Here is a 24,553-nt window from a genome sequence, read left to right on the forward strand (position 1 = left end):
CCCACCTCCAATCTTCTGGCCCCTCACCTGTTCTCCAAGAATTCTCAAAAATAATGACAGAGGCTCAGAAATTACATCTGCAAGCTCTTTTAGTACTCTTGGATGCAGTTCATCTGGCCCTGAGGACTTGGTTTCATTTAAAGAAACTAGGTGTTTATGTTCTACCCCTATGCTGATCCTAGGTTGGAACTCCATACCCTCATTATGCGTTCTGTTTTTGCCATGTTGAGCACTGTTTCCTTCAGAAGAGAAGACTGAGGAGAAGTAGGAATCGAGCAATTCTGCCCCCATAACTTGTTACAATTTCACTTTCCTGCCCTCACAACAGGCCTACCATGTCCTTGGTCTTTTTTCTTACTCTGAAAATAAGAAAATAACCCTTTTTTGTTGTTTTTAGCATCTTTGGCTAGCCTAAGCTCATACTGAGCTTTAGCTTTCCTAACTCTTTCTCTACAAGCACAGGTGATTTGTTTATATTCATCCTTGGTTATAAGGCCATCCTTCCATTTCCTAAATTAGTCTTTTTTATTTCTCAAGTCTTTAGAGAGCTGTTTATGGAGCCACCTCAGCTTCTTTAGGCTTTTCCCATTTTTTCTTCTCATAGGAATTGTCTGTAATTGTGCTTTCAATATTTCACTTTTAAGAAACTCCCACTCCTTTTGAACCCCCTTCTCCTTAAGTATTTGTGACCATGAGATTTTACCCAGCATAGTTTTAAGTTTGTCAAAGTTTGCCTATCTGAAGTCCATATACGTCTGACTAAAGGTAAAGGTAGTCCCTGTGCAAGCACCAGTCATTTTCGACTCTGGGGTGATGTTGCTTTCACAACATTTTCACAGCCGACTTTTCACAGGGTGGTTTGCCATTGCCTTCCCCAGTCATCTACACTTTCCCCCAGCAAGCTGGGTACTCATTTTACCAACCTTGGAAGGATGGAAGGCTGAGTCAGCCTGGAGGCAGTTACCTGAACTCAGGTCGTGAGCAGAGTGCTCCAACTGCAGTACTACAGCTTTACCACTCTGCGCCATGAGGCTCTTTATACGTCTGACTACATACAGCTTTTCCCTTCCCTAAGACTGTAACTACGTACAGTTTTTCTCTTCCCTAAAACTGTATTCACCCCCCAAAGAGCATTATGCTCTAAAGACAAACATTTATTGGTGATCTCTGACCTGAAAAGTGTCCCAGTTGTCCTCAACCAGAAAAGTCCTGGTTCTGACCTGGTGGAATGCTCTGCCATTTAAGATCCGAGCCCTGTGAGATCTGTCGCAGTTTGGCAAAACCTGCAAGACAAAGCTGTTCCTCCAGCCCTATGGTTGAGGGCAGTGATGTTGTCTATTCAGAGCTGGTCTCGCCTCCTTTCTTCTTTCTCCCTTCCCTCCCCTCCCCTCCCCTTCTCCTTATCAGATTGATTTTAGGATATTTATTGCTCTTCCAGAATAAGGAGCACCAGGTTCTGCTCTTTTATATGTCATATATATATTAGTTGTTGCTGTATTGTAGACTTGTTAACCTTAACCATTTATTGTTTTTATGAATGTTGTGACCCACTCTGAGCTCTGCTATGCAGGAGAGGCAGGAGGCTATAAATCAAATAAATTTTTACATAATGTATAGTTATCCTCCTCATCAGGCTGATTTTGAGGGCAACAACTTTTTCTCTGGGTTAATTTACAAAATCATTTTTGAGTGCATACCTGGAGTATTCCCTTAGGAGATAAAGTCCCTTTCTTCTTTGTGAGTGGTCCCCTTATGTGTCATTTATCATTCACACATGGACCGATATAATCCTCCCAGGGACAGTGGCCACATCCTTCTTTGGTGATGCCATCTTCTTCCCATCGTGGTGCACAAAGACAAATCAACACACTAGAAAAGTAACAATGGCACTTTAATTCCTTTGCAACTTGACAAAGCCATCTCTAGAAGCTAAGCACCACCCAATAGCCCTGCCACACTATCTCTCATTCTAGTTATCTCTGCTTGCTCATGCCAAGATGCCGGGCCTGATTTCCCAGCCTGAGCCCTTTCCACAGCCCCTTAAACTCAGCCCTTTTCTCCCTTGGACTTACTGCTGCTGTATGCAGCCAATCAGATAAATAAAAAGCAATCAACAAATATCAGCCAGTGGTTATAAATACTGTATTTGGTGTTTATTTGAGTCTGTGTTATGGATGTTATTTCACACATGAGCCTTATGAGCCATCACATCATTTAATCTCCTGACCCCACCATCCATGACTCTGGGGTAGAATCACACTGTGCAGATGCAAAAGCCCCCACACTACCACCCCTAGGTGCAATGTCACTGCAAAGTTGTTTGACAGCCATTCAAGATCATGAACACACAAATGGATCAAACCTTCAGCTCAAGAGTAATCAGTGTTGAACATGGTATGTTTGTCCATTGAACATGCTCTCTGTGAAGTATGTGGCATCTCTAATTACCAACAGAGATGGCTGGATCCACAGCTGCCATTTTTAGTGACATCCAGGCAGTTAGGGAAATATGTAATTCCCCCCTACTTTCCTGAGCTCAAAGAACATATATGGCTCAGTCTGCAGGTCTGAAGCAATATAATAGACAGCTAATCAACCAAAGTTTTGATCACATGCTAAAAACCCCAATTCTTAATTGCACTTATATTTATACTTAGAGCAGCAGATGTGGGGTACTCTGGTCTCCAGTCTGGAATTCTAACTAGGTTTGAGCCTGTGTGGGTTCAGAAACTGCAGCTTCTGTTTTGTGGGCACACCTTTCCTAATAAGTAAGTAAATAAGTAAGTAAGTAAACTCTTATTGTCTTTAGCATTCTAGAGCAAAAACATGGCCAAAAGGTCCAGTGTGGTGTAGTGGTTAGATGCTGGTCTAGGGCAGAGGTGGCCAAACTGTGGCTCTTTCACACATATTGTGTGACTCTCATCACCCAGATTGCAGAAGGCATTTGTCTCTTTAAATCACTTCTCCAAGCCAAACCAACCAGTGGCTTGGAGAATGTGTTTAAAGGTAAAGTTGGTTTTTTTCCACCTCTTCCTCTCTCCTTCCTCCCCCATCTATTTGCCTGCCTGCCTGCCTTCCAGCCAGTTTGGTGTAGTGGTTAAGTGTGTGGACTCTTATCTGGGAGAACTGGGTTTGATTCCCCACTCCTCCACTTGCACGTGTTGGAACAGCCTTGGGTCAGCCATAGCTCTGGCAGAGGTTGTCCTTGAAAGGGCAGCTGCTGTGAGAGCCCTCTCAGCCCCACCCACCTCACAGGGTGTCTGTTGTATGGGAGGAAGATAAAGGAGATTGTGAGCTGCTCTGAGACTCTGAAATTCAGAGTGGAGGGTGGGATATAAATCCAATGTTGTCGTCTTCTCCTTCCTTCCACCTCTCAAACATCTGCCTTTCATGTCTTGTGGATCTGTTAGGGATACTTAGCAGTGTTAAGCAAAAGGTAAAAGTACAAAGCAGCCAGCACACATGCATTAGCTTTAAAAGTAATCTTTACTTATCTAGTGAGGAAAGGGTAACTTGGAATTCTACAAAATAAGAAAAGATAAACATCCTGTCTGACTTCTCTATCTATATGCTTACTCTCTGAGGTCTAGGAAGCAACTGTTGAGGAGAGCTAGAGATTCAGACAAAGGATGCTTTCTCCCTAGTCCATCCCCAATGTATTGATTATCCAATTAGGGCATTCCAATACTGGCTAATATGCATATTGACACCTAGCTTATGGCGGGAAATATGTGCAGAGTAGCCCATTGGATCTACCTCTAAACTAACTAAGCATCAGCATGCATAAACAAACAATTATCTCATTACTTCAGGAAGTGAAGTTCCCAAAACCCAACAGGCTCTCAAACATCTGACATTCATGTCTTGCAGCTCTCAAACATTTGATGTTTATTCTGTGTGGCTCTTACATCAAGCAAGTTTGGCCATTCCTGGTCTAGGATACAGGTTCAAATTCCTACTCTGCCAGGTAAGCCTGCTAAGAGACCTTGGACCAGTCACATACGGTCAGCCTGACCAACCTCCTAGGATTGCTATGAGAGTAAAATCTGGGAGAGGAGAATGCAGAAAGTCACTTTGGGTCCCCAGTGGAGAGAAAGCCATGGTTCAAATGAAGCCAGTTAATTAATCAATGTTTCTAATAATTAGTTTATTAATTATTGGGATATCTCATACCCTCAGCAATCCTATGTATATTTGCTCAGATCAAATGTTCTTTGAATACCATGGGAGTGGGACTTTTGAGTAAAGGTGTAGAGCAGGGGTCCCCAGCCCCTGGGCCTTGGACCAGTACCGGTCCATGGCCTGTTAGCAACCGGGCCGCAGAGTGAGGCAGAAGCACCACACTGCCACCTGGGTCCCAGGTGGACGAAAGAGGCAGCGCAGCCTCACTCCAAAGTATTGCCTCTGTCATTTGCCTGGGTGGGCATGGCAGTCACCTTCGTCTACCCCTCATTTAAAGACCCCCATGGAGGGCAGGGATGGGGTGTGGGGGCAGCCTGGGACAGCAGAAACCCCAGCACCCCCACCGGTCCATGGAAAAATTGTCTTCCACAAAATTGGTCCCTGGTGCCAAAAAGGTTGGGGCCACTGGTGTAGAGGATTGAACTGAAATTCTGCAAGCAACTAGTCTGCTATTAAGATGTAAATCAGTCAGGGCATTTTTTCCCCTCTGTCAGTTGATAACCCTACAGGCAAATGACTGGAAGGTGAATTGGCTCTACTGAGCAACACTGCATGTGATGCCATCTCCACCTGTGGCATTCGATCTGTGATGGTCCTTTCACAGGATAGCAGAAGTTGCAGTCATCTAAGGCCTAGTTCTCATATTCATAACAGTGCCACATCAAGTGACAATATGCATGTGAACTGGCCATCCCAGATCTAATACCGCAGACAGTACTTTCATATAACTTCACCCCTAATACGGTAGCTGGCACTGGAGATAATTCTAACATTCAGCAAACAACCACTGAGGGCTGATCTGAACTTGACCAACTGTAACTTTGATTGCTGTGATTATAACATGCATCTGTGAATTGATCTTCATGGATATGTCATTATACATAAACTTTCATCTCATCCAAATGAAATATTTTTCATAGACTAGGCTCACAAGGCCAGGAGTCATCTTGAAGTGTACAGCAATGGACGTGTGTGCGTTTGTGTGTCTGAGCCAGCAATCCAAAGCACTACCATCTATTAATTAATCAGTTTGAATAATAAACGAAAACCAAATATCCCAAAAAGCAAGCAGCAGACTTTAAAAAAAAAAGTTAATACTTTGTTTAGAAGAAACCATAAGCATAAGCAAGAGAAGTAGCTTAAATGAGGTGTTCCTTCTCACACAACACGAAACACCTCTTCCAAAATGATGCCTGCTACAAAATATGTGTATGGCAAAAAAACTGAGTTGCCAACCACCTGGCAAAAAATGTCCTTCCACATTCATAGAGGCTATTTACCAGACAATGTCATCTACCTCCATGCAAGAAAAAGTTTTAGCTGCCGGTTTCTACACATTTCTATTAACAGGGCAGGTCATTTGTTTTTTCTCCAGTAACCCTGCAGGAAAATAAGACTCCCCCCTCAGCAGAATTCAGTGCTTTTCAGCTGCAAGGTTTGGAAAATACATGCAGGTGTATGCCAGTTAAATCAATGTATCAACAGGTTGAGCATCACTGCTCAGAAAGTAAATCAAATAGGGTGTCTTTAATAGGGTGAGAGCTTTACACCCACAAGAAAATAAATCCATAGAATTCAAAATGGTTCTTCAAATGAGTACCAGATTATAACTGAGATCTTCCAACTAAAGGCAGAGCAGCAGATTTCTCGTCCTCCCGGATGTATTCAAATCCAGGGGATGTTCCTCTACTTACACAAGCCACGGTTGATCTATGGGCCTGGTCGACCTTGTGTACTTTCCTAGCTCTTGTTCACCCATCCCAATCACCCCCGGATGCAGATGTTTCCATTTTATTAGATGCCGGTCTCTGATTCTAAATCCACCACTGGGACAAGCAGACACTCTCCCGATAACCTGCATTATCTATGGAGTCGATCCCCCCTCCCCACAATCCTCCTTCTAGCAAAAGGGTCATCTGCTGCAACCCCCCCCAAGCAATAAACACACCGTGACCAACGCTGCGCCGGAGCCCAGAGATCTCCCCTGCTCGTTCTGTCTGTCGCGAGGGAACTGTAGCCGATTTAGTTGAACGGGCTGACTGCTGATCTAGGATGCCTGGGGCCGTAAAAACGTCCTCTTGACACGCCGGTAAAAGAATGCTGAAGGCTCTTTACATCCCTCCTCCGCTCCCGTTGATGGGATTGAGCGATGGGTCTTCTTGCGCCACCCGCTGCCTGCCTCCCATCCACGCAGCCCCCGCCCCAATGGAAAAGAGATAAAGTCCCAAACAAGCCCCCTTCCCTGGGCGAGGTTAATAAGCTCTTGTTCTACTGACAGAGCCTCTGACTGGGTTGGAAAGTTCGAGTTTCATCATCTCTTAAAAGCTCCGGGGCTGGGGGATCCTGGCTCTTTCACGGGGCCCTTTCATCAGTCGGGGGCTGAGAGAGTGGGGGACAACTCGCACCCTGCGACTACCTCCCCCAGGCCTCGAACAAGTGCTTATCCCCAGAATTGGTACTGGTACTTTTTGTTCAATGGGATGAGGCAGCCTATAGAACTGGCAGACGAGGAAGTCAGATGCAAAGGCCTTCCCCAGGAACTTCTCACTCTGCCCGCCTGTGTTTGAATGAAGCATTTCTTGCAATAAAGAATAAGCCGTTCTGTTGTTCTATGAGACTTCCTGGAATCACTTTTACCCCATATTATATGACTGGCTACTATTTTCAACCTATGTTCTTTTGGTTTGCTTGTTTGTCTGTAAGTAAGCCGTTTGGGGCTCAAAGAGGAGAGGCAGCTTACGAATGAATGAAGCTTGTTCCACAGATGTCAATCAAGTCAATCCCGAGGGAAACCAATCGGGGTGAGGAGGTTTGCTGGTCCCGTTTTGGTGAAGATCCACTTCCTTTCCTGGACTTCAGTCAACTAGACACTGTAATTGATTTATTTCAAGTTTTCTCCCACCCCTCCCCCAGCAATAGGGGCCGGGGACCATTACCAACTCTCCGACGACACAGTTGGACGCGCTCTGGCAGGAGGCCCGGAGAGGCTCCAAGCAGACCCAGTAAGACTGCCTCAATGCAATACCCGGGAGAACCTAGAGAGGTCCCTCTTCGGACAGCCCCTTCCACCAGGCTGGCTCCAGGAGGAGGGATAAAGCCCAGGAGCTCCCGGAGGAGGGCCAGGCATGACCAGCAGCAGGCCTGCAGGTGGGTGGAAGGTGAAAGGAGGAGGGGGAGGAAGAGCCTGGTTTCGGACGCAGCTTCTCCTTCAGAGCGTTTCCCTCTCCGGATGATGGAGGACTAGCCATTTGGGGAGATTTGCGCCTGCGGCCAAAGTTCCGGGTCAGCCACATCCAGCCAAGGGCACTTCTCTGCTGACTTCACATCTGGTTGTTGTGACCTGTACTCTGCAAAAGGTGCAGAGGTGGGGATGGGGATGGTTTCCTGAGTGGCATTTTCTCCAACAGGTGATGGCTTTGGCTTTCCCGCTCCTGACGGGCAGGCAAGAGCAGACTCTGGGGAGCTCGGTAGTCGCCCCCCCCCCCCAACACACACACACACCCATTTCTCTCCAATGTATTATTTCTTCGAATTAATCCCACGTGAAGAACACTTTCCTCTCGGTCGCTTTCTCTCTCCAGTCGTAGTTGTCACCCACCCTGAGCATTTCTATGGCTGCTACAGCCCTTCACTGACGTGTGATCGCCCTCAGGGTCTTGACAGCAGCCCCCTCCTCGCTACTATCCCCCGTTTGCCCAAGCCTTGGATGGATCAGAGACTGAGGGGCACGGCCCGTGCCCCCCAGTCATCGGCTGCCCGCCCCGGTCCCCGTGGCTAGCTGGTGGCTCCGTCCCGGGAGAGGCAGCCGCCCTGGGCGAGTCCCGAAGAGGTCCCCGCTTGGCCCCGAGTGACCCTTGGCCGGGAGTTGCTTAGCCTGGCCCCGAAGAAGTCAAGACCGCGCCGGCCAGGAGGGGAGGCGGCCTGCCAGAGAGGCTCCTACTCCCCCCCCCTCAGTTCAGAACTTCTCCCCTCCCCCTCCAGGAGGGGCAGGGGGGAAAAGCATCTTTCACACACTGGCGCATCATTCTGCGGGTTGGGCAGCCCCCCCTCCCCTCCCTCCGCCCGCCCGCCCCTTCCCGCGCCCAGTGTCGTCACGCTCCGCCAAGAAGTGAGGGGGGGCAGGGAGAGGGGGAGAGAGGCGCAAAGGGAGCCCCCTCCCCCTGGGCTGCCCTGCCTGCCTGCCTGTCACAGCTCCTCCGGGGGGATATCTCAGGCGCTCCGGGCTGCGCGCTCAAAGCACAAAGTCAGCCAGTGGGATGAACTTCTGGAAACCCCCCACACACACACACACACACCACCCACCCACATCCCCGCGCTCCCTTTCCCCCCTCTTGGCTGGGGCCACTCACTTGCTGAGAACCAGCCCCTGCCCCCCCCCCCGCACCCCCGCGCTTTATTATTCCGCAGCCTCTGATCTCCGCCTAGGCTCCCGGAGCCTCGCCGCCCGCTTTCTGCCTCCCCACTCCTGCCGCCGCTGCCTTCTTCGGATTCCAGCGGGCCGCTGTTGAGTCCGACCAGCAGGCAAGAGGGGAGCGGAGCAACTTCTTCTTCTTCTTCCCCCCAGCTGGAGAGGAGATTCCCGCCGCCCGTCCAGCCAGGAAAAGTTCCCGCGCCTGTTTCCCCCATTCCCTCGCCCCCGCCCCGTTAAGCAACTGCGAAAGTGACTGCGGAGGAGGAGGAGGAGGAAGAGGAGGAGGATGCGCGGCTTCCCCGGGCGGCTGGGCGGCTGACGGCAGAGGAGGAGGAGGAGGAGGAGGGAGCACCTGCTGCTGCTGCCAAGGAGAGGCGAGGCGAGGCGCAGCGAGCTCCTCTGCGGGGCCTGGGCGGCGCGGCGTCCGGGGCCTCCAGCATGAGCAAGCCGGCCGGCTCAACAAGTGGGTAATGCTCCGACGGGAGTCCGGGGCGCTGCGCGGGGAGGGCGGCGGGGCGCGGAGGAGCGAGTCCCCCGGGGGGGCGGCGGGGCAGGCAGGCAGGGCTGCGGGGGGGGGGGTGGCGCCCGCGGGGTTTGGGGCTCCTGCTGCTTTGTCGGGGCAGGGCGCGGATGGGCTGCGGGTGCAGAAGGGACAGCTGGCCCGAGGGCAGAAGTGGAAGAGGCCCCTGCGGGCTTTCTCCCCCCCCCCCCCCCGTCCCGAGTCGGTCTGAAACTTGCGAGGTTGCCTGCCGCCCGGAATGGCCGGGCTCTGCTGCTGAGAGAGGATTTGAAGGCAAGGCTTAGCACACCGTTTCCAGTTCTGCAGAGTAATCCGGCAAAAGAGGGAAGCAGAAACAACTTAAAAGTCACATTTCCCTTAATCCCAAATCCGGGCACACCTCGGAGCGGCGGGATTTATTCCCCCCCACCCTCGGAAGCCACAAATCCCAGAAGGGAGCCCACCCGACGCGACCCGACCCGACCCGACCCGGAGAGCTGGCTGTCGCCGGCCGGCCGGGAGGGAGGGAGACCATGCAGTTGGAGGGCCAGGCCTTTCCGAGCCGGCTTCGGCGGCCTCGGCTACAGGTTGAGAAAACGCTGGCGGGGAGGGGGGCAGAATAGCGGAGAAACACGTGCGCGGAGCCTGTTAAAGCTGCGACATCCACAGCCAGGCCGCTTCTCCGGCCTTTGTCCTCCTTCTCTCTTCTTCTTCTTCTTCTCCTCCTCCTGTTTCTTGGCCCTTTGCTGTGGTGGCTTCAGACTAAGTTGTACTCGTAGCTTTTTTTACTTGGCTCGCTGCATTCACGCTCCTATTCAAAACTTTCTTAGGGAAGCCAAAATCAGGAGACTTTACTGTGTGTCGCTCCCAGGAAAGAATTTGATCTGAAAACAAGACGGTCCCGTGTAGTCTGATCACTTGCATTTCTAATCAGGAAACTTATTTTTTAAGAAGAAGAAGAAGAAAACACACTGCCCCGCCCCGAATGATTTCATATATTAGAAGTACCCAAATTCGGCGTGGGGAGGGGGCCGTTTTCTGGACGGATTGGATAGCAAAGCTTTTAGAAATCGATTCATTGGTTTTTTCCTCTGGAAAGCGTTTCCAGCCCCTGTTACCTGACTTTGGGAAACACTAGAAGGCAAGAGGGAGGAGAGCGGAGTTGCCGAGGGACTTTGTGGCCTCGGGGAAAAGGTCCAGTGAGCGGGGAGAATGATACCGTGGGAGACGCCCCCCTCCAGCCCGAATGCGAGGGAGATCTACTCGCAGGTAAGGAAGTTCTTGGACCCGCTCTTGGCCTGGGGTGAGACAAGCACCCCAGAGAGCCGGGAGGACGCCTGGGTCGGTCGGCTCCCGCGACCGGATCTTTGGTCCTGGATGAGAACCTGTCCACATGAGGAAATCCAGAACGTGACCTAAAAGCGAGACGGGTTTCGCCGCCCCCCAAACCCTTGTGCCTTTGAAGCTCCACCTGTGTCCCGGTAATAGTCCGTGGCGGGCAGAGTTCCGGCTGCGGGCGCAAACAGGGAGCAGCTTTAACATTCCCGGCCTTAAAGAAGGAGTTTTGAAACATTATTCGAAGCTTTCAATTCCAGCAGATTGCTGCGGATTTGAAGTCGGTGGCCACGGAGCGTGCTCCGGACCCGGGCCTTACACTGCGACTCAACATACTTAAAAAGGAAACGGGTCCGGCTGAAATCACCCATTCACATTCTCACTTTTTGCAGCCGGTCCGCGAAATCTTTCATAGGGCAGTTCGGCGTCGTTTTGGGGGGTTTTTTTAGCAAGCCAGTCGAGCTGCGGTCCGTTCACGTCTTTGTTGCCCTTCGTGATCTCTAAAAGCCCGACCGGCCTCGGTGCGGAGGGCCCGGGGATGCAGTCCACCAGCCAGGCTCCATTGGAGCGCCGGATCCAAGCGGCGGGTGCTGGGCGTCCTCTGGATCCCCAGGCAGGCGCTTCGAGGCGGCGATCCTGGCGGCGCCTACTTGGTGGGGCTCGGTGAGTGTCATTTCCGCGTCCAAATGCCTGGGACTGGGACTGGGCTGCCGGCTCCCACAGCTGCTCGCGGGAGGCCACTGCCCTCGAGAGAGTCCCGGCGGATTTACGGCGACCCTGCGGGGTTTTGGAGGCCAGAGGCGTTGGGAGGTGGTTTGCCGCTGCCTCGGCCCGGTGGACTTGCGGGCGAAGATGCTTGCGTGGCCAGAGGTGCGAGTTGCCGGGGCTTCGGCTTGAGGGAAGCAGCGGAGGCTGGCCCTGGCCGGGCGGGGATCGTGGCCGCGGAGTTGTGCTGCTGGGTGCGGGTCGGGGGAGAGGCGGTGGCGGCGGGGCGCGGGGCTGTGCTGCGGGCGGCTTTGCTTCTTGACCTGGGGCGGCGTGTGAGGCCGCGGCTTGGCCTGGCCGGAGCGGCTGGAGGTGCAGGTGGCGGCGGCGGCTGCTGGGCGGGGGCTGGCTCCGCTTTCCCTTCCGCCAGGCTGGGCTGGAGTGATGTCAGATGTGATCTCTCTGCTTGGGTGGTAATCAGACCCCGCCGCGGAGGCCTCGCAAAGCAGCCTCACTTCTTTCAACAGCCTCTGATGGTAATTACAGTAATCGAAGCTGCCATATATCTTTAAGCAATTAGGAGACACAAAAAGCCCCCCGGGACGCCCCGTCGAGGGATGTTCCAAACGGTTTCCCAGCCCAGCCCGGGCCCCGTTTGTCTTTCCCGGGAGACTTCTGGGGCCTTTAAACGGGGTCAATCAGTTAGCGGGTGACCTTGTGTCAAGTGAACGGGGAAGCCTCGCTCGCCTGGCAGCCTCCGGAGGCCCAAGAATTTTTCTCAGCACAGCAGCCCCGGCGGCTGGCCAGGCCTTAATGGGCCCCGAGAGTCTGCCTCCCCCCCCCCCCACGCCCCAAATGCCAGCAGGCCTTCAGGGAAGGAAGGAGGGGGACAGTTTGGAGCAGGGAGAAGCCGGGGAAGAAAGATCCCCCCCCATCCCTCCCCGCCGGCTTCCATAGGCAAGGCCCCCAGTAGATCTCCCCCCACGGCCATCATCAGTGGGCCCCGAAGGCGCTGAACTTTGCCCGGCTTGCCTCTGCTTAGTTACACTCTCCTGGTCTGCTGCGAATGTCGAGATCTAAGAAGGCTGTAGGGAGCGGGAGGAGGAGAAGGAGAATGTGAGAGGGGACCGACGGGGCCCTCGAGGGCGGGTGCCTGCCTGGGGGGAGAAAGCGAGCAGCAGGCCCACTCGACAGGCGAGAAGGTTTGTGCAGAATATCTCCACAGCGGCGGGATGGAGATGCAGTTGTCTAGGCGCGCTGCACATGGCCCGGGCGGAGCAGAAGCAACAGGTAGGGCAGGAAGCTTCCGGGGAAGAGTTAGCTCGAGGTGCCCGGCAGCAGCAGGGACTCGGCAAGGTCAGAAAGCGGAGGCGTCAAGAAGTCGGCTGCCGACAGCGATTCCGGCGACTCGCACGGAGCAAACGGCGGCTGAAGTCATTTCACAACCGGGCTCCTCCCGGCAAAGTTGAAGGCAGAAGAGCCTCGGGGCTTGGCAGCCGCAGCTGCGTTAGCAATAGGGAACGATGGACAATCGAGGTGTTTGGTGTAGTTGTGATTATTACACATTCACCGTGGTCAGAAGTGTTTCTCCACCCAGTCGCTTTCCTGCTCCCGCCGAAGTCCCACCGGGTCTGGCAGAATTTGCTGCTGCCCAGCAGAGCCGCCTGCTCCGAACCCTAAGCACGCCCGCCGGTGCTTGGAAGCCAAGACCCCCTTGGACCCAATGGACAGTTCAGTAATAATAATGAGAACGATGATGATGATAATACTAAATTATAATACTAAGTTTTAATAAATAATAATAATGCAAAATAGAATCGGGCAATCCACAACCCATTTTACAACTTGAAATAAGTGGGTCTGTTTCGAAATAAGTGGACGGTGGATATAAACTACATCTTCGTGAGAAAAATCTGTATTCTGATATTTCCCGTAATTTAGATGTGCAACTGGACATTCTATATACACAGCCAAGCAACACCAACCTCCTTCGATTGGTGTGTGTGTGTGTGTGTGTGTGTGTTGTGCTTTTGGAAACGGCGGGTGGTGTTTCACCCCAGCGAAAGGCGAGTTCCAGGCGGGGTTTTAGGCCAATCCAGGCAGGTTGGGAAGGGGAGGCAGCGCACTTGAGAACTCTACTCCGAAGGTCCTTCTCTGCTTCCTCCTCCGAATGAAAAGCTCACCTTGCCTGGCGCGGGGCTGCCTTGGAAGGGAGGAACCACCTTGCAGCCCGCCGCCTTCTTGTTCCTCCCGAGCAGGCGCGCCTGGGACCGCAGGAGAGAGGCGTGGGCTTCTGCCCAGCAGCGGGCAGCGGGCGGGACGGTGGGCCGGCCGGGGGGGAGGTGTGTGTGCTGGAGGGGTCGAGAGACGAAATCGACCAGCCAGCCCGGGGTCCGCGGCGGGGCCCTGCGGGGAGCGGGGCCTTCTGTCCGACCGAGCAGCGAGCGAGGCGACAAGGCTCCCGCAGGCCCGGGGCAGCAGCGGCAGCAGCAGCAGCGCCTCCAAGTTCCCCGCCTCCCCCCGCGGGAGAGTGCGGCCAGGCTGCAGGCAGGAGGAGCCGCCGAAGGCCAAGGGGGGGGGGCGGAGTGCTCTCCCCTGGGGCCATTGTGTGCAATCCGAATTCCCAGGCTACTCTTTTTGACGGGTCACTGGCGACCCAAGAGGCAGGTGGCAAGGAGGCCGTGGAATTACACCGCTCCCGCAGCCAAGCCCCGCTCGCCGCCCAGCGACCACCTTGCAGCCCGCCCGACCTCGGCTTCCACCCCCCCCCCTCAGTAGCCCCCTCGCCCTCCCGGACTCTCCTTCCTTCCTTCCTTCCTTCCTTCCTTCCTTCCTTCCTTCCTTCCTTCCTTCCTTCCTTCCTTCCTTCCTTCCTTCCTTCCTTCCTTCCTTCCTTCCTTCCTTCCTTCCTTCCTTCCCTCCTTCCCCCACGGCCCTTCCCGGCCGATCCTCCCCCCCACACACACACTCCGGGCCCTGGCGCGCTTCAGTGGCAGTGCCCGCATTCCCCGGGCAGCGGGAGAAGGGCCGCCCTCCTCTCCTCTTGGTCCCGCCGGGCGCAGGGGCCACAGGCTGGCAGGGGGCGGGGGAAGCAGGCCTCCCTCGGGCAAACAGGCTGCCTGGCCTCAGCTCCGGCTCCGCCCTTGGCCGCTCTGGCCCTTCCGTTCCCGGCCGCCTGATCATCGAGGCCCCGGCTTTGGCCCTCGCCTGACCCTCGCAGCCGCCCTCCGCTCACGGCGTGCGGTGCCATTACTCGGGAGGGAGTTCGGCGCTTGGCTTGTGCCCCGGCTGACTCCCAAAGCCCGCGGGCCAAGGAGGAAGGCCTGCAAGCAGCGCATCGACCCATCCCGCTGAAACAAACGCATCCCTCCGCCTCCACTGTGCGGCTGAGAGAGAGAGGCGGCTTCTAGAAGCCCAGGGTCACTCACTAGGAGGCAGGCGTCCCGTCATCCAGGCCACTGGGCTTAGACTGGAACAAACCTACAGGACTGGGGGGCCTCTAGCTGACCCTTCTGAGTAAGGCTGGAGCACAGGCAGCAGGCGAAAGTTTCGGATTGTTTCGAATCAGGCTCTTTCTCCTGACCTTTTCAAGAGCGAGCTTTCCTATTGGCTTCGGTGCTGGGCGGCGGGGGGGGGGGGCTACTGCTTGAGTGATGAGAAGCGGAAGGAAGGGAACAGGGTTGTTCCCACTGGGAAGGGCTTGTGAGACTTTCAGCGATGTGTGTGCGTGTGTATTCTGCGTTGCTGAAATTATAAAGGGCAAAGGCAAATTTGTTTGGTTTATTTTTTTAAAAAAAAAAAAACTTTATTTAAACTTATATAACACATACACTACTAAGACAATACAAATAACAAAGTAATGTCAGGGCAACTTTGTTACCGGATCGTAATAGTGCATTTACTTGGAAATTCCATTTAATTCCAGGGACTTTCCTCCAGTAAAGCCCCGAGAATGTTAACGATGCAAAGAGGAGGGGGAAAGAGACATCTTCACAGGAGCCACCTGTTTGCATCTCAAACGTTCCTTACTCCAGTTTTTAATACCCGTTTTTTTCATCAGTGGTGGTAATCGACCTGTCTTCCCGGAGAGTGAACGCAGTCAGACTCCGCTGGTTTAACTTGTGAGCAACCCAAACCCAATGACACTCAATAGATCTTACTTCGGAGTAAACCAGCACTGGTGGTGCTGTTGTTAGAACCGAAGGCTGCGGGTTGGACGCTGGACGCGCTCCTAGACCAAGCTCCTAAGAAAGCAAAATCCGGTGAAAGCCATACGGTTATTAGTGCTTTGGAATGAAAAGGCTGCGCTTGAGTTTATGTTTGCAAGGATCCCTTCAGGTCTGTTCCTCTTTGGTTCATATTCATTGAGGATCCGATTTCTTGTTGGTAAGGGGCTCTTTCCGGCAGACGCCTGTTTAAGACGCTTTGATTAGGTCTGCAGGACAGAGTCGATTGTGTGCACGTTCGTAGACTCTCCTGGCATGATAGTGTTTAGAATTTTCACTCAGTTAAACGCCCTTGAAGTTGGGCGGGGGGGGGCTTTTCAAGTTCGGCTGCACCCCTATAACACAAGCTTCGTTGACACGACACCCCCCTGAAAGTAGCTGGACTCGCTTGTGAGCACATATGAGTGGCAGAACCGGCTGGTTGAAGAAGGCATTTGTGCAGCAGTCCATCCTAGGAGACTTTCCCGGGCTGGAGGGCTGGCAGATCCCCGTCTTAAGGCTGCAAGCCCAGATTTACCAGCAGGCCCCATTGACATCCCCACTGGGTCGTGCTTCTTGAGGAGCAGTGGATCGGGCTGTACGTGCGCTGAGGACTGCAGCCACAGAGCCACCTTCTCTCCTGTCGGGACTTCTGCTGCTGCTCCCGCAACGAGGGCTGGGGGTGCGGTCGGCGTCCCTGATGCGAGGCAGCAGGCCAAAGCAAAGCAGTCTGGCTGCCCAAAGGGTTCACCAGACCTGATACCCCGCCCCGCCCCCCCCCCCCCCCCCCCCGCACACGGGTCGCTATTTTGACTCTCTTCTTTTTCCCTCTCGCCTTTCTTTCTGTTTCAGGCCGGATTTTAGACATCCCGTGTAAAGTCTGCGGCGACCGCAGCTCTGGCAAGCACTATGGGGTTTACGCCTGCGATGGATGCTCGGGGTTTTTCAAACGAAGCATCCGAAGGAACAGGACTTATGTCTGCAAATCTGGAAACCAGGTACCTGTTCCCGTCCCTACACTTCTTCTAACCATCCGGGCGCTTCCCCTCGTTTGAGGCAGGGGGTCCCTCTGGGCCTTTTCCATTCCAGCCACACACACCCTCCCCTCCCCTCCCCTTTGCCGGTTTGTTTGTACCTCTTGGAAGGAGCTAAGAAACCGGCTGGCATTAACCGCTACGCGCCAGTGGAAGTTTTAGTATATTCACGGTAAAAGCAAGTTTCCCATCTTCTAAAGAGGTCTGCGTGCGCTTGGGTTTGCTCCAGGGGTGGTTTTTTCAACGGCAGACAGAACCTGAATGCTGAGAAACTCATCAAGAGGAGCTGATGGTGAATTTTGGGACGGATCCCAGAAACCTGAATTGCCTGAGGAAAAGGGGATCGGCCACGTAGAGCTCGATCCAGTTAGCATTAGACTCTCCGACAGGGTTGCCAACAGGCCTGGAGAAAAATTGTCCTGTCCCTTCAATAGACGCCTAACTGGATGTTATTGACCGAGAGATGTCATTGGTCGCCCTGCCCTGAAAAGCTTCAGCTGCCCATTCCCACACATGAAGCAGCTTCTCATCCAGGGGCCACTTTTCTCCCGGCCTGTTGTCACCTCTGCCCTGGGATGGCTGCGGTCCTCTTTGCGCATTCAGCCGCTCGACCGCCCACCCACAGAGGCGGGACTCCTCGGCTGGGATCACACGCGCTCATTAATGCGCCTTCACTCCACTTTCCAACTGGATTTTGCAAGTTCACGCAGTAAAATCCAATTGTGAAGTGGATTGAAAGTGCATTTTGTGTGTGTGTGATCCTGGCCCCCGCCTCTCAGCTGGAAGCTCTGCCCCTGCCATGAAATGGAGGCTTTAGCCGAAGTAAGCCTGCTGGAGAGTAAACTCTTCCTGCCCGTGGGGTCTGTCTGGAGGGCTGTAATCCTGTTTACTAGGAAGTAAATCCCCGCCAACTTCAAGGGACGTGGCATCGCTTATCACGCCTGGGGATCGATGGAAGCCTTGACCGGCTGAGTGGTGTCCCCGAGGGCTCTGCGCAAGCCCACCCACACATCCTCGCGAAAGAGACCCCCGGAGTTCAGCGGCAGGAAGCAGAGCGCCCACTCAGGGCACCAGATGCAGCCGCCGGAATCGCGGGAGGTCGAAAAGAACAAGAAGACACCCCCCCCCCCTTTAAGGGGGTCTAGCAGAGCTCAGTGGAAAAGGCCCGCAGTGGCCCCCTGGGTCGTCTGAGTGTGCGGAGAGGAGCACAGCAGGCGGGTTGCAGCCCTCCACGCCACCCCTCCCCTCCCTCCCCTAGAACACGGTGGGATTCCCTCCGAGGAAGCGTGGACTGGCTCCGGCTGCAGGACGCATGGGCTTCAGTAGGACTCGGAAGATCGCTGCCTCCCCCTTCTCCACCCCGGCAGGTCCCCTCTGCTCTGCCTTCCTAACAGATGGAGAGCACGCGGGAGTCAAAGGGAGGAAGTTTCCCCCCTGCCTCCAGATGCGGTTTCACCCGCTGAATTGCTGCATGTTGCAGGCGCAGAAAACTCTCCTCTCGCCGGGCAAAACGCGCGTTGACTCGTGGCAAAACCGGTGTGCTGCGTTTGTAGGGCGGAGTATCCAGGGGGGCTGCACTATCCCACAGTTAGGCGTGCCTGACCTCCATTCCAAATTCGCCGGCTTGATGTTTTTAGATCCGAAGAGGGAGGCTGTTACGTGCCTTCGTGTCAGCCAGGTAATTCATGAAAGCATCTCGATGCAAGCGCCCGTTTGGTTTGGCTTTGAAAAACAGTCGTAAAGGCGTTGCTTGAGGAATATGTCTTTACAGGAGAACCGATGAAATGCACCCCCCCCCCCTTCCTTTAAGCAGGTAAAAATATCTTGTTAATATGGCCCGTCTTGTACTTTGCTAGTGAACTAGACAAGCGGTCAGTTGTATACTTCTGGTCAGGATGGGAGGTTTCTGAGTGAATTTCGAGGCAGCAAGGCGAGGCCCAGTCCAAGTCAGACCCCCGTTGTTAACTTTTCCATTCACAACAATGGGAATTCAGTACATGCCTTTGAGTGCCATCCTCTAGACTTACTCTAGAGTCTAAACCATTAAAACCAATGGGCGGAGGTTGGAATAACTCTACAGAGGAGTTATTCTGCCTTGTCAACTTCCCTCACTGAAGAACTGGCTGCTTAACTGCAGATATATTACTTTCAGTCTGTACCAGTTCCTTCAACCCACGGTATGCAGGAAAGGATGCAAGCCGTGACGTTGCAGCAAACTTAGCCGCCTAAGCATCAAGAAGCACAGTTGTCCCCCTTGCCCAGGACAAAGCACCAACCAGGTAACCATTACTCATTGGAGAAAGGACACCAGGCGTCCGCTGGAGCCTAGCCCCCTTTAGTGGGAAGGGCGCTCTTCACCCGCCGCGGAGGGCCTAGAGAAAAACCACGCGGCTGGCGGACTCCGCCCAGATGTTCTCCCATTGGCCGGCTGAGTAGAATCCGCCCCTTCACCTCTGTCACGCCCTGTTTGCAACGTGACTTTAGAGCGCCCAGCTTAGCGCCCTTGTGTCTGGGGGCGAGGAGTCAGGGGGTGATCCCATGTTTCCAATCTTCTCGACTTCTAACTAGAATAAGGATGTGACGGGGCTTCGGTTCACCTTTGTGTTGATAAAGCAAGAGAGTCTGGGGGTGTAGCCTGGCGAGGGTAGGGTTTGGAGGGGCCCGTCCACCCTCCAAAGCAACCATTTTCTCCAGGGGAGCTGATCTCTGTAAGCTGGAGATCAACTTGGCCCCACCTGGAATAGGATAAACTGTGAGCCGCCCTGAGCCTGCTTAGGCGAGGAGGGCGGGATACAAATCAAATCAATAAATAAAATAAAAATAAGGACCCTACCTGGACTACTTTCTCTAAATTGGCTGGTATTGGGTATTGGGTATGCAGTAAGGCACTTTGCCCTGCATGAATTGTCTCTAGGTCATTTTCAGTGCTGTAAGTCAACCCCTCTTCTGCATAAGTCAACCCCTCGTCTGCATAAGCATCTAAAGTTGAGCATAACCTCCTATGTTCTTTCTAGGGAAGGACTCAAGGAGTGTCTCTGGGAAACTGGGAACTAGTTCTGCTCAGTGCAAGTATCCAGTGTCAATCTGGAGCCTATATTGTTCCATTGTGCTTAAAAATGAAAACTCTCTGCTACTGCACATTTCCAACACATCTTCGTTAGGTGTTTTGAAGGCAATTCATTATAGGCTTCTGCTGTCAGGTCTTTAGGAAGTGAATTCCATTAAAATCAAAAGGAATAGCACTTGCAAGTAACGCAAGTGACACCAGTGATACCTCTTACCAAGAAAACTGGGTTTGGATCTGGCTGCTGCTTTGGGGAAAAATTAAACCAGATGCATATTAAAGCTGCAGGACAGAAGAAAAACACTGTAGTGGAGATTAAATATGATTTAAAACAATAAATGTATTATATATTTTAGAAGTAGGCTTGTAGGACTGCTTCCTTTATTCAGCTTTATGTATGTTGAGTTAATGCAGTGGCTATCTGTTCCTTTAAAACATGAGCCAACTTGTCCATTTAATGATGGGCCAGTTGTCCATGATGTTTCATCCAATCTACGTTGTTCTAAATTTTTTAAGTGAAAGTAGTGAACAAATAGCTTGTCTCTTTTTTTGGATGGTCTGCTAACAAACTGTACCCTCTCCCCTCCTCTCACTTTCACAGACATACACACAGCAGCTTGGCTCATCATATTCAGTTTTAAACCCAAATTATTTCTGTTCACTGATAGAGTCCCACTTAGCATCTATGAGCATTCTTTAACTTTATAGCTCTTGATCCAGCTGCGCTTGAAAACAGTGATCTCTGTGTCCATCATAAACAAAAGCATTAGGCATCTATATGCAGTGGATTATTGTTTCGTCTCCGTTTTGTTCCGGCTTGGTGGGTTTCTTTGTAGGTTTATTCCATGTAATTGGTTAGATACTGACTAACTGAGGCAGCAAAGAGGCAGGTCATTGAGTCCCTGATGGCAACAAAGGCCTTTCACAGAAAAAATTGGATCTGTGTGAGTGACCTGATGCATACAATTAATGAAACCCTGTGCTGTGAAAAGCAAGAACACACTGTGGGAAGAGGTCTAGGAACAAATGTGACTGCAAAAGTGCAAGAGATGTGGGGAAGAATGTAAGAAAGTAGGGGCTGGACATTGCGTGGTAGAGATCCAGATACCTGCATTATAAAGAGCAGACCTGGCTTGGGAGTGAGAGTAGCTGTCCAGAGTGCTGAAGGCAATCTAGAACTTCTAGAAAAAAAGGAAAGGTCCCCTGTGCAAGCACCGGTCATTTCCAACTCTGGGGTGATTTTGCTTTCACAACATTTTCACGGCAGACTTTTTACGGGGTGGTTTGCCATTGCCTTCCCCAGTCATCTACACTTTCCCCCCAACAAGCTGGGTACTCATTTTACCAACCTTGGAAGGATGGAAGGTTGAGTCAACCTCGAGCCTGCTACCTAAAAACCCAGCTTCCGCCGGGAATTGAACTCAGGTCGTGAGCAGAGCTTAGGACTGCAGTACTGCAGCTTTAACACTCTGCACCACAGGGCTCCTTAGAACTTCTAGAACAGGGTTTCCCAAACTTTTCTTTCCAGTGGCCCAGTTATTTTTACACTTCTCCTTCATGGCCCACTAAAATTTGGGGGTGGAGCCAGGAGATTTTGGGAGTGAAGTCGGAAGACAGGAATTATGTCATTTCCTGTGGTGTCAAGGACCAAGTGATATCACTGAACCAAAACCCCACTTTTCCCTGTGATGTCACTTCCAAGGCATGCCCCTAAACATGCCTTTTCTTTGGAAGTAAATTCATTTTCAGAAAAAATCTCTCTGAAACTCATGCTGAGCCAAAATGGGGGTGGAAAGTGGGCAGTCCTCTCTTTTCACCCCACACCTGCATGCACTTATCTGTTTGTGTATTCTTCTCCAGCTTGCAAGCACTCCTAATGCCCATGTTCAATTGCCTGCACCACCTACACATCCCTTCCTCAACAGCACTGGCCAGTGTATGCAGTTGGGAGTGTTGTTGCCATTGCCATCAGGAATGCCAGCACTGTGTACCGCCCACACTGGGCCCTGACAGCTGCTCTACCTCAAAATATGCTGACACATTTAGTAGGCCCTTCCTTCAGCTGCTACTACTGGAACCCTGCCTCAAGCTACAACCAAGCTTGCTTGGTTTCAAGAAAATCTTTCGACAGCTATTTTTCATACTTTCCTTTGGCTGAAACACTGGGAAATTGCTGTGAAAGGTAGCAGGGAATTGTACTGCAATTAATGAATTAATTTCAAGTTATATGAAGTTCATATAAGCTTTTCTGCAGTTATCCCAAAAAGGATATTTATGCGGGACTTGCAGCTTTTTACTGGCTGTGTTTCCCATGCCTTTAAAAGCAATCTGTTGTGCAGATACTTAGCCAGTGAACTATTTTAATCCTTTTTAATATCTACAGGAGGAGTTTGATTTTGGTGTCAGCCAGCTGTTAAAAGCAGGACCAGTAAAATGGTGCCAAGTTCATAGTACCATCTCTTCCAGTGCTGTTGAGATATACTGCAGTAATCTCCAATAATCTCTTTCTGCCCCACACCTCTTACTCTCACTCACTTACACAGAAATCTCATAGAAGGCCACCTGGCTACAACTGGGGGTGCCAACTTTTAATTGGCAGAGCTCCTATGTCTGCAACAACAGTATGATGAACAGAAAAGTTTCATCCAGGAAGGAAGGAAGAGAGAAAGAGAGAGAAAGAAACCCTCTTTCTCACCATCAGATGACCCCAGCCAGCAAAAATTCTGCCCAGGGGTCATTTGGTAAAAAAAAAAATAGCTACTGGAATGCCCACTCCCTGCCCCTCCCAGCTTAAGAAAACACACACACACCCTTCTTTGCCGCCCAGGCCTCCCAGGGAAATCTCTCCAAAAGAACATATTGCAAGGCACATGAAAGCTCATACCTTGAAGAACACTTCATGGGTCTAAAGTGCCAGTGGATGCTAGCTTTTCTCTCAAACACTGGGAGCGGGGGGAGAAGGAAGGAGAGGCAGCCCAGCTCCTCTCTGCACAACACAGAGATGGGGCGGGGCTAGCTTTTGCTTTTCTTGTGACTCGGTAGTGAGGCTTCCATGGCCTGGTACTGGGTCACGACCCTGCAAATGGGAAACACTGTTCTAGAACAACCTTCTAAATTCTCTTCTATCTCAAGCACTTTCATGGGAGAAAATATTGACTTGCTACCTAGTAGAAGTACTGTATAGATCCCACATGAACTGAAAGGGGGGAGGGTAATCCAAAGGGGAAGCATGTATGTATAACTTAACTTAGCTGGGTGATCAAGCAATGTTCTATTGAAGAAGTTCCTTACTGAGATATATTGTTTGTCCCTTTTTCATAAAAGGAATCTCTCTGTTTTAGGGAGGCTGTCCAGTGGACAAGACACACAGGAACCAATGTAGGGCTTGTCGGCTGAAGAAGTGCTTGGAAGTCAACATGAATAAAGACGGTACTTGTGCTTACTTTTTATCAGTGGAGGAATGGACACCAAATGTATGCAATGATTGAAAATCTTGGTCTAAAATGCGGGTCTGCCTTTAAGACAGTTTTTGTCTTTATTATCCCTTCCATATTGCAAAGGTAGACCTGTCTGTCAAACTTTCTGATTACAAATAGCTGTTCACAACTGTCCCAACTGGGAATACAGCTAAAGATATAAATGTCACATAATTGCCTGAAGTCATACACTTAACAGAACTACTTGAGTGTATGTCAGCAGGACTACATACCAGGACATGGAAGAAAAATTAACTAAGTTACTCCTTTCTATATCTATTATAATCAATGAACATAGAAGGGTGCAGCTCTATTTAGGATTGCACTGTAATGTGACTTTCCTCTTGCTTTGGTATGAATAGCCAGAGATCAATTTTACACTGTCAGCAAAACATATGGACTGTGTACAGTGATGTGCTTCCAGAATGCTAAACAGTAATGTTGTCATCAGGGTAGAACATCAAGCATACCCATATGCATTGATCAGAAAACTGTAATCTCTTTGTGGCCCTCAGCAGGCTTATAAAGCACTCATAACTGCCCAATCTAGTAACACTCATAACTGCCCAATCCAGTAAGCTGTTTAATGTTTGTATGTCTGTGTACATGATCATCTGTGTAAGTGTTATGCTAGATTGGGTGCAGCAACTTGCACAGTAGAAGGACCGACTCAAAGATCTACTTTTCATACACATTGTCTGAGTGTGGCTTTCAACATGTATATTCTCTCCCATGCTGGCTGACAGGCAAAGAATATATATGTGCATCCAGCAAAGTGACAGGCAAAGAATATATATGTGCATCCAGCAAAGTGACAGGCAAAGAATATATATGTGCATCCAGCAAAGTATCATCCTATGCATTCTCTGTTGTTGTTTGGTTATATGGAAGAAGGTGCCTATGAACATTCACACAAAAATCTTATTCATTAAGAAAAGAAGACCCATGCTGAATCAGACCAAAGGTCTATCAAGTTCAGCATTCTTTTCATTCAGTGGACAACCAGCTACTTCTAGGAAGCCCACAACTGGGGGAAATACTGTCTTCCCAGTTGTTAGTCCTAACACTTTATTGCACAAAGCCTGTCTCTGGATTGGAGCTACTAGGCTATATTATCCAATGTAAAATAATTGATTTGTATTGGAGATATAGAAATATGAGGTACCCTGATCACATCAGAGTTACAGTAATATAAATATTTGAATAATGGTCACCCCAAAGGAAGATCTGAATGTTTTTTTGCCTATATTTGAATGATAATGTCCCTTGAAGACTGCAGAGAGCACTCCTATCTAGATAGCAGCAAGTGTTCTCACTGTTTTTCCATATTCTCAATTTGTACAGTTATGCGAGGCACTTTATTTACCATGTTTATCCCCAAATTGGCTGGAGACAATTACGTTAAAAATTTGGCTGAGCAAAAAAGAGGCCGCACCAATAACTGGAATAAAAAAAGCCAAAGTGCGGGGGGGGGGGGAGTGCAGTGGGGTAATATTATCCAGTTTGACAGTCCGAGCATATTTTGCCTAAGTTTTATCAGGATAATCCATAAAATGGTGCTGCCAAAAAATTCTCACAGAAAATTCTACAGCTCCCTATGATAAAACATAGTCCTTTCCCTAACAATCATTAGCAACATTCT

General features: G+C 51.2%; 1 protein-coding gene across 1 annotated transcript in view; it reads left to right on the plus strand.

Annotated features, from left to right (window-relative positions):
* Positions 1–9,005: 9,005 nt before the first annotated feature.
* The window catches only part of NR2E1 (nuclear receptor subfamily 2 group E member 1), a 30,627-nt gene continuing 15,079 nt past the window's right edge, over positions 9,006–24,553 (plus strand). The window contains exons 1-3 of the mRNA XM_060237852.1: positions 9,006–9,056; positions 16,190–16,335; positions 22,777–22,864. Coding sequence (XP_060093835.1) covers positions 9,032–9,056; positions 16,190–16,335; positions 22,777–22,864 — 259 coding nt within the window. The 5' untranslated portion in view covers positions 9,006–9,031. The remainder of the gene's footprint in view (positions 9,057–16,189; positions 16,336–22,776; positions 22,865–24,553) is intronic.

The sequence above is a fragment of the Heteronotia binoei genome, chromosome 1 (assembly GCF_032191835.1).
Source record: "Heteronotia binoei isolate CCM8104 ecotype False Entrance Well chromosome 1, APGP_CSIRO_Hbin_v1, whole genome shotgun sequence".
Classification (NCBI taxonomy): domain Eukaryota; kingdom Metazoa; phylum Chordata; class Lepidosauria; order Squamata; family Gekkonidae; genus Heteronotia; species Heteronotia binoei.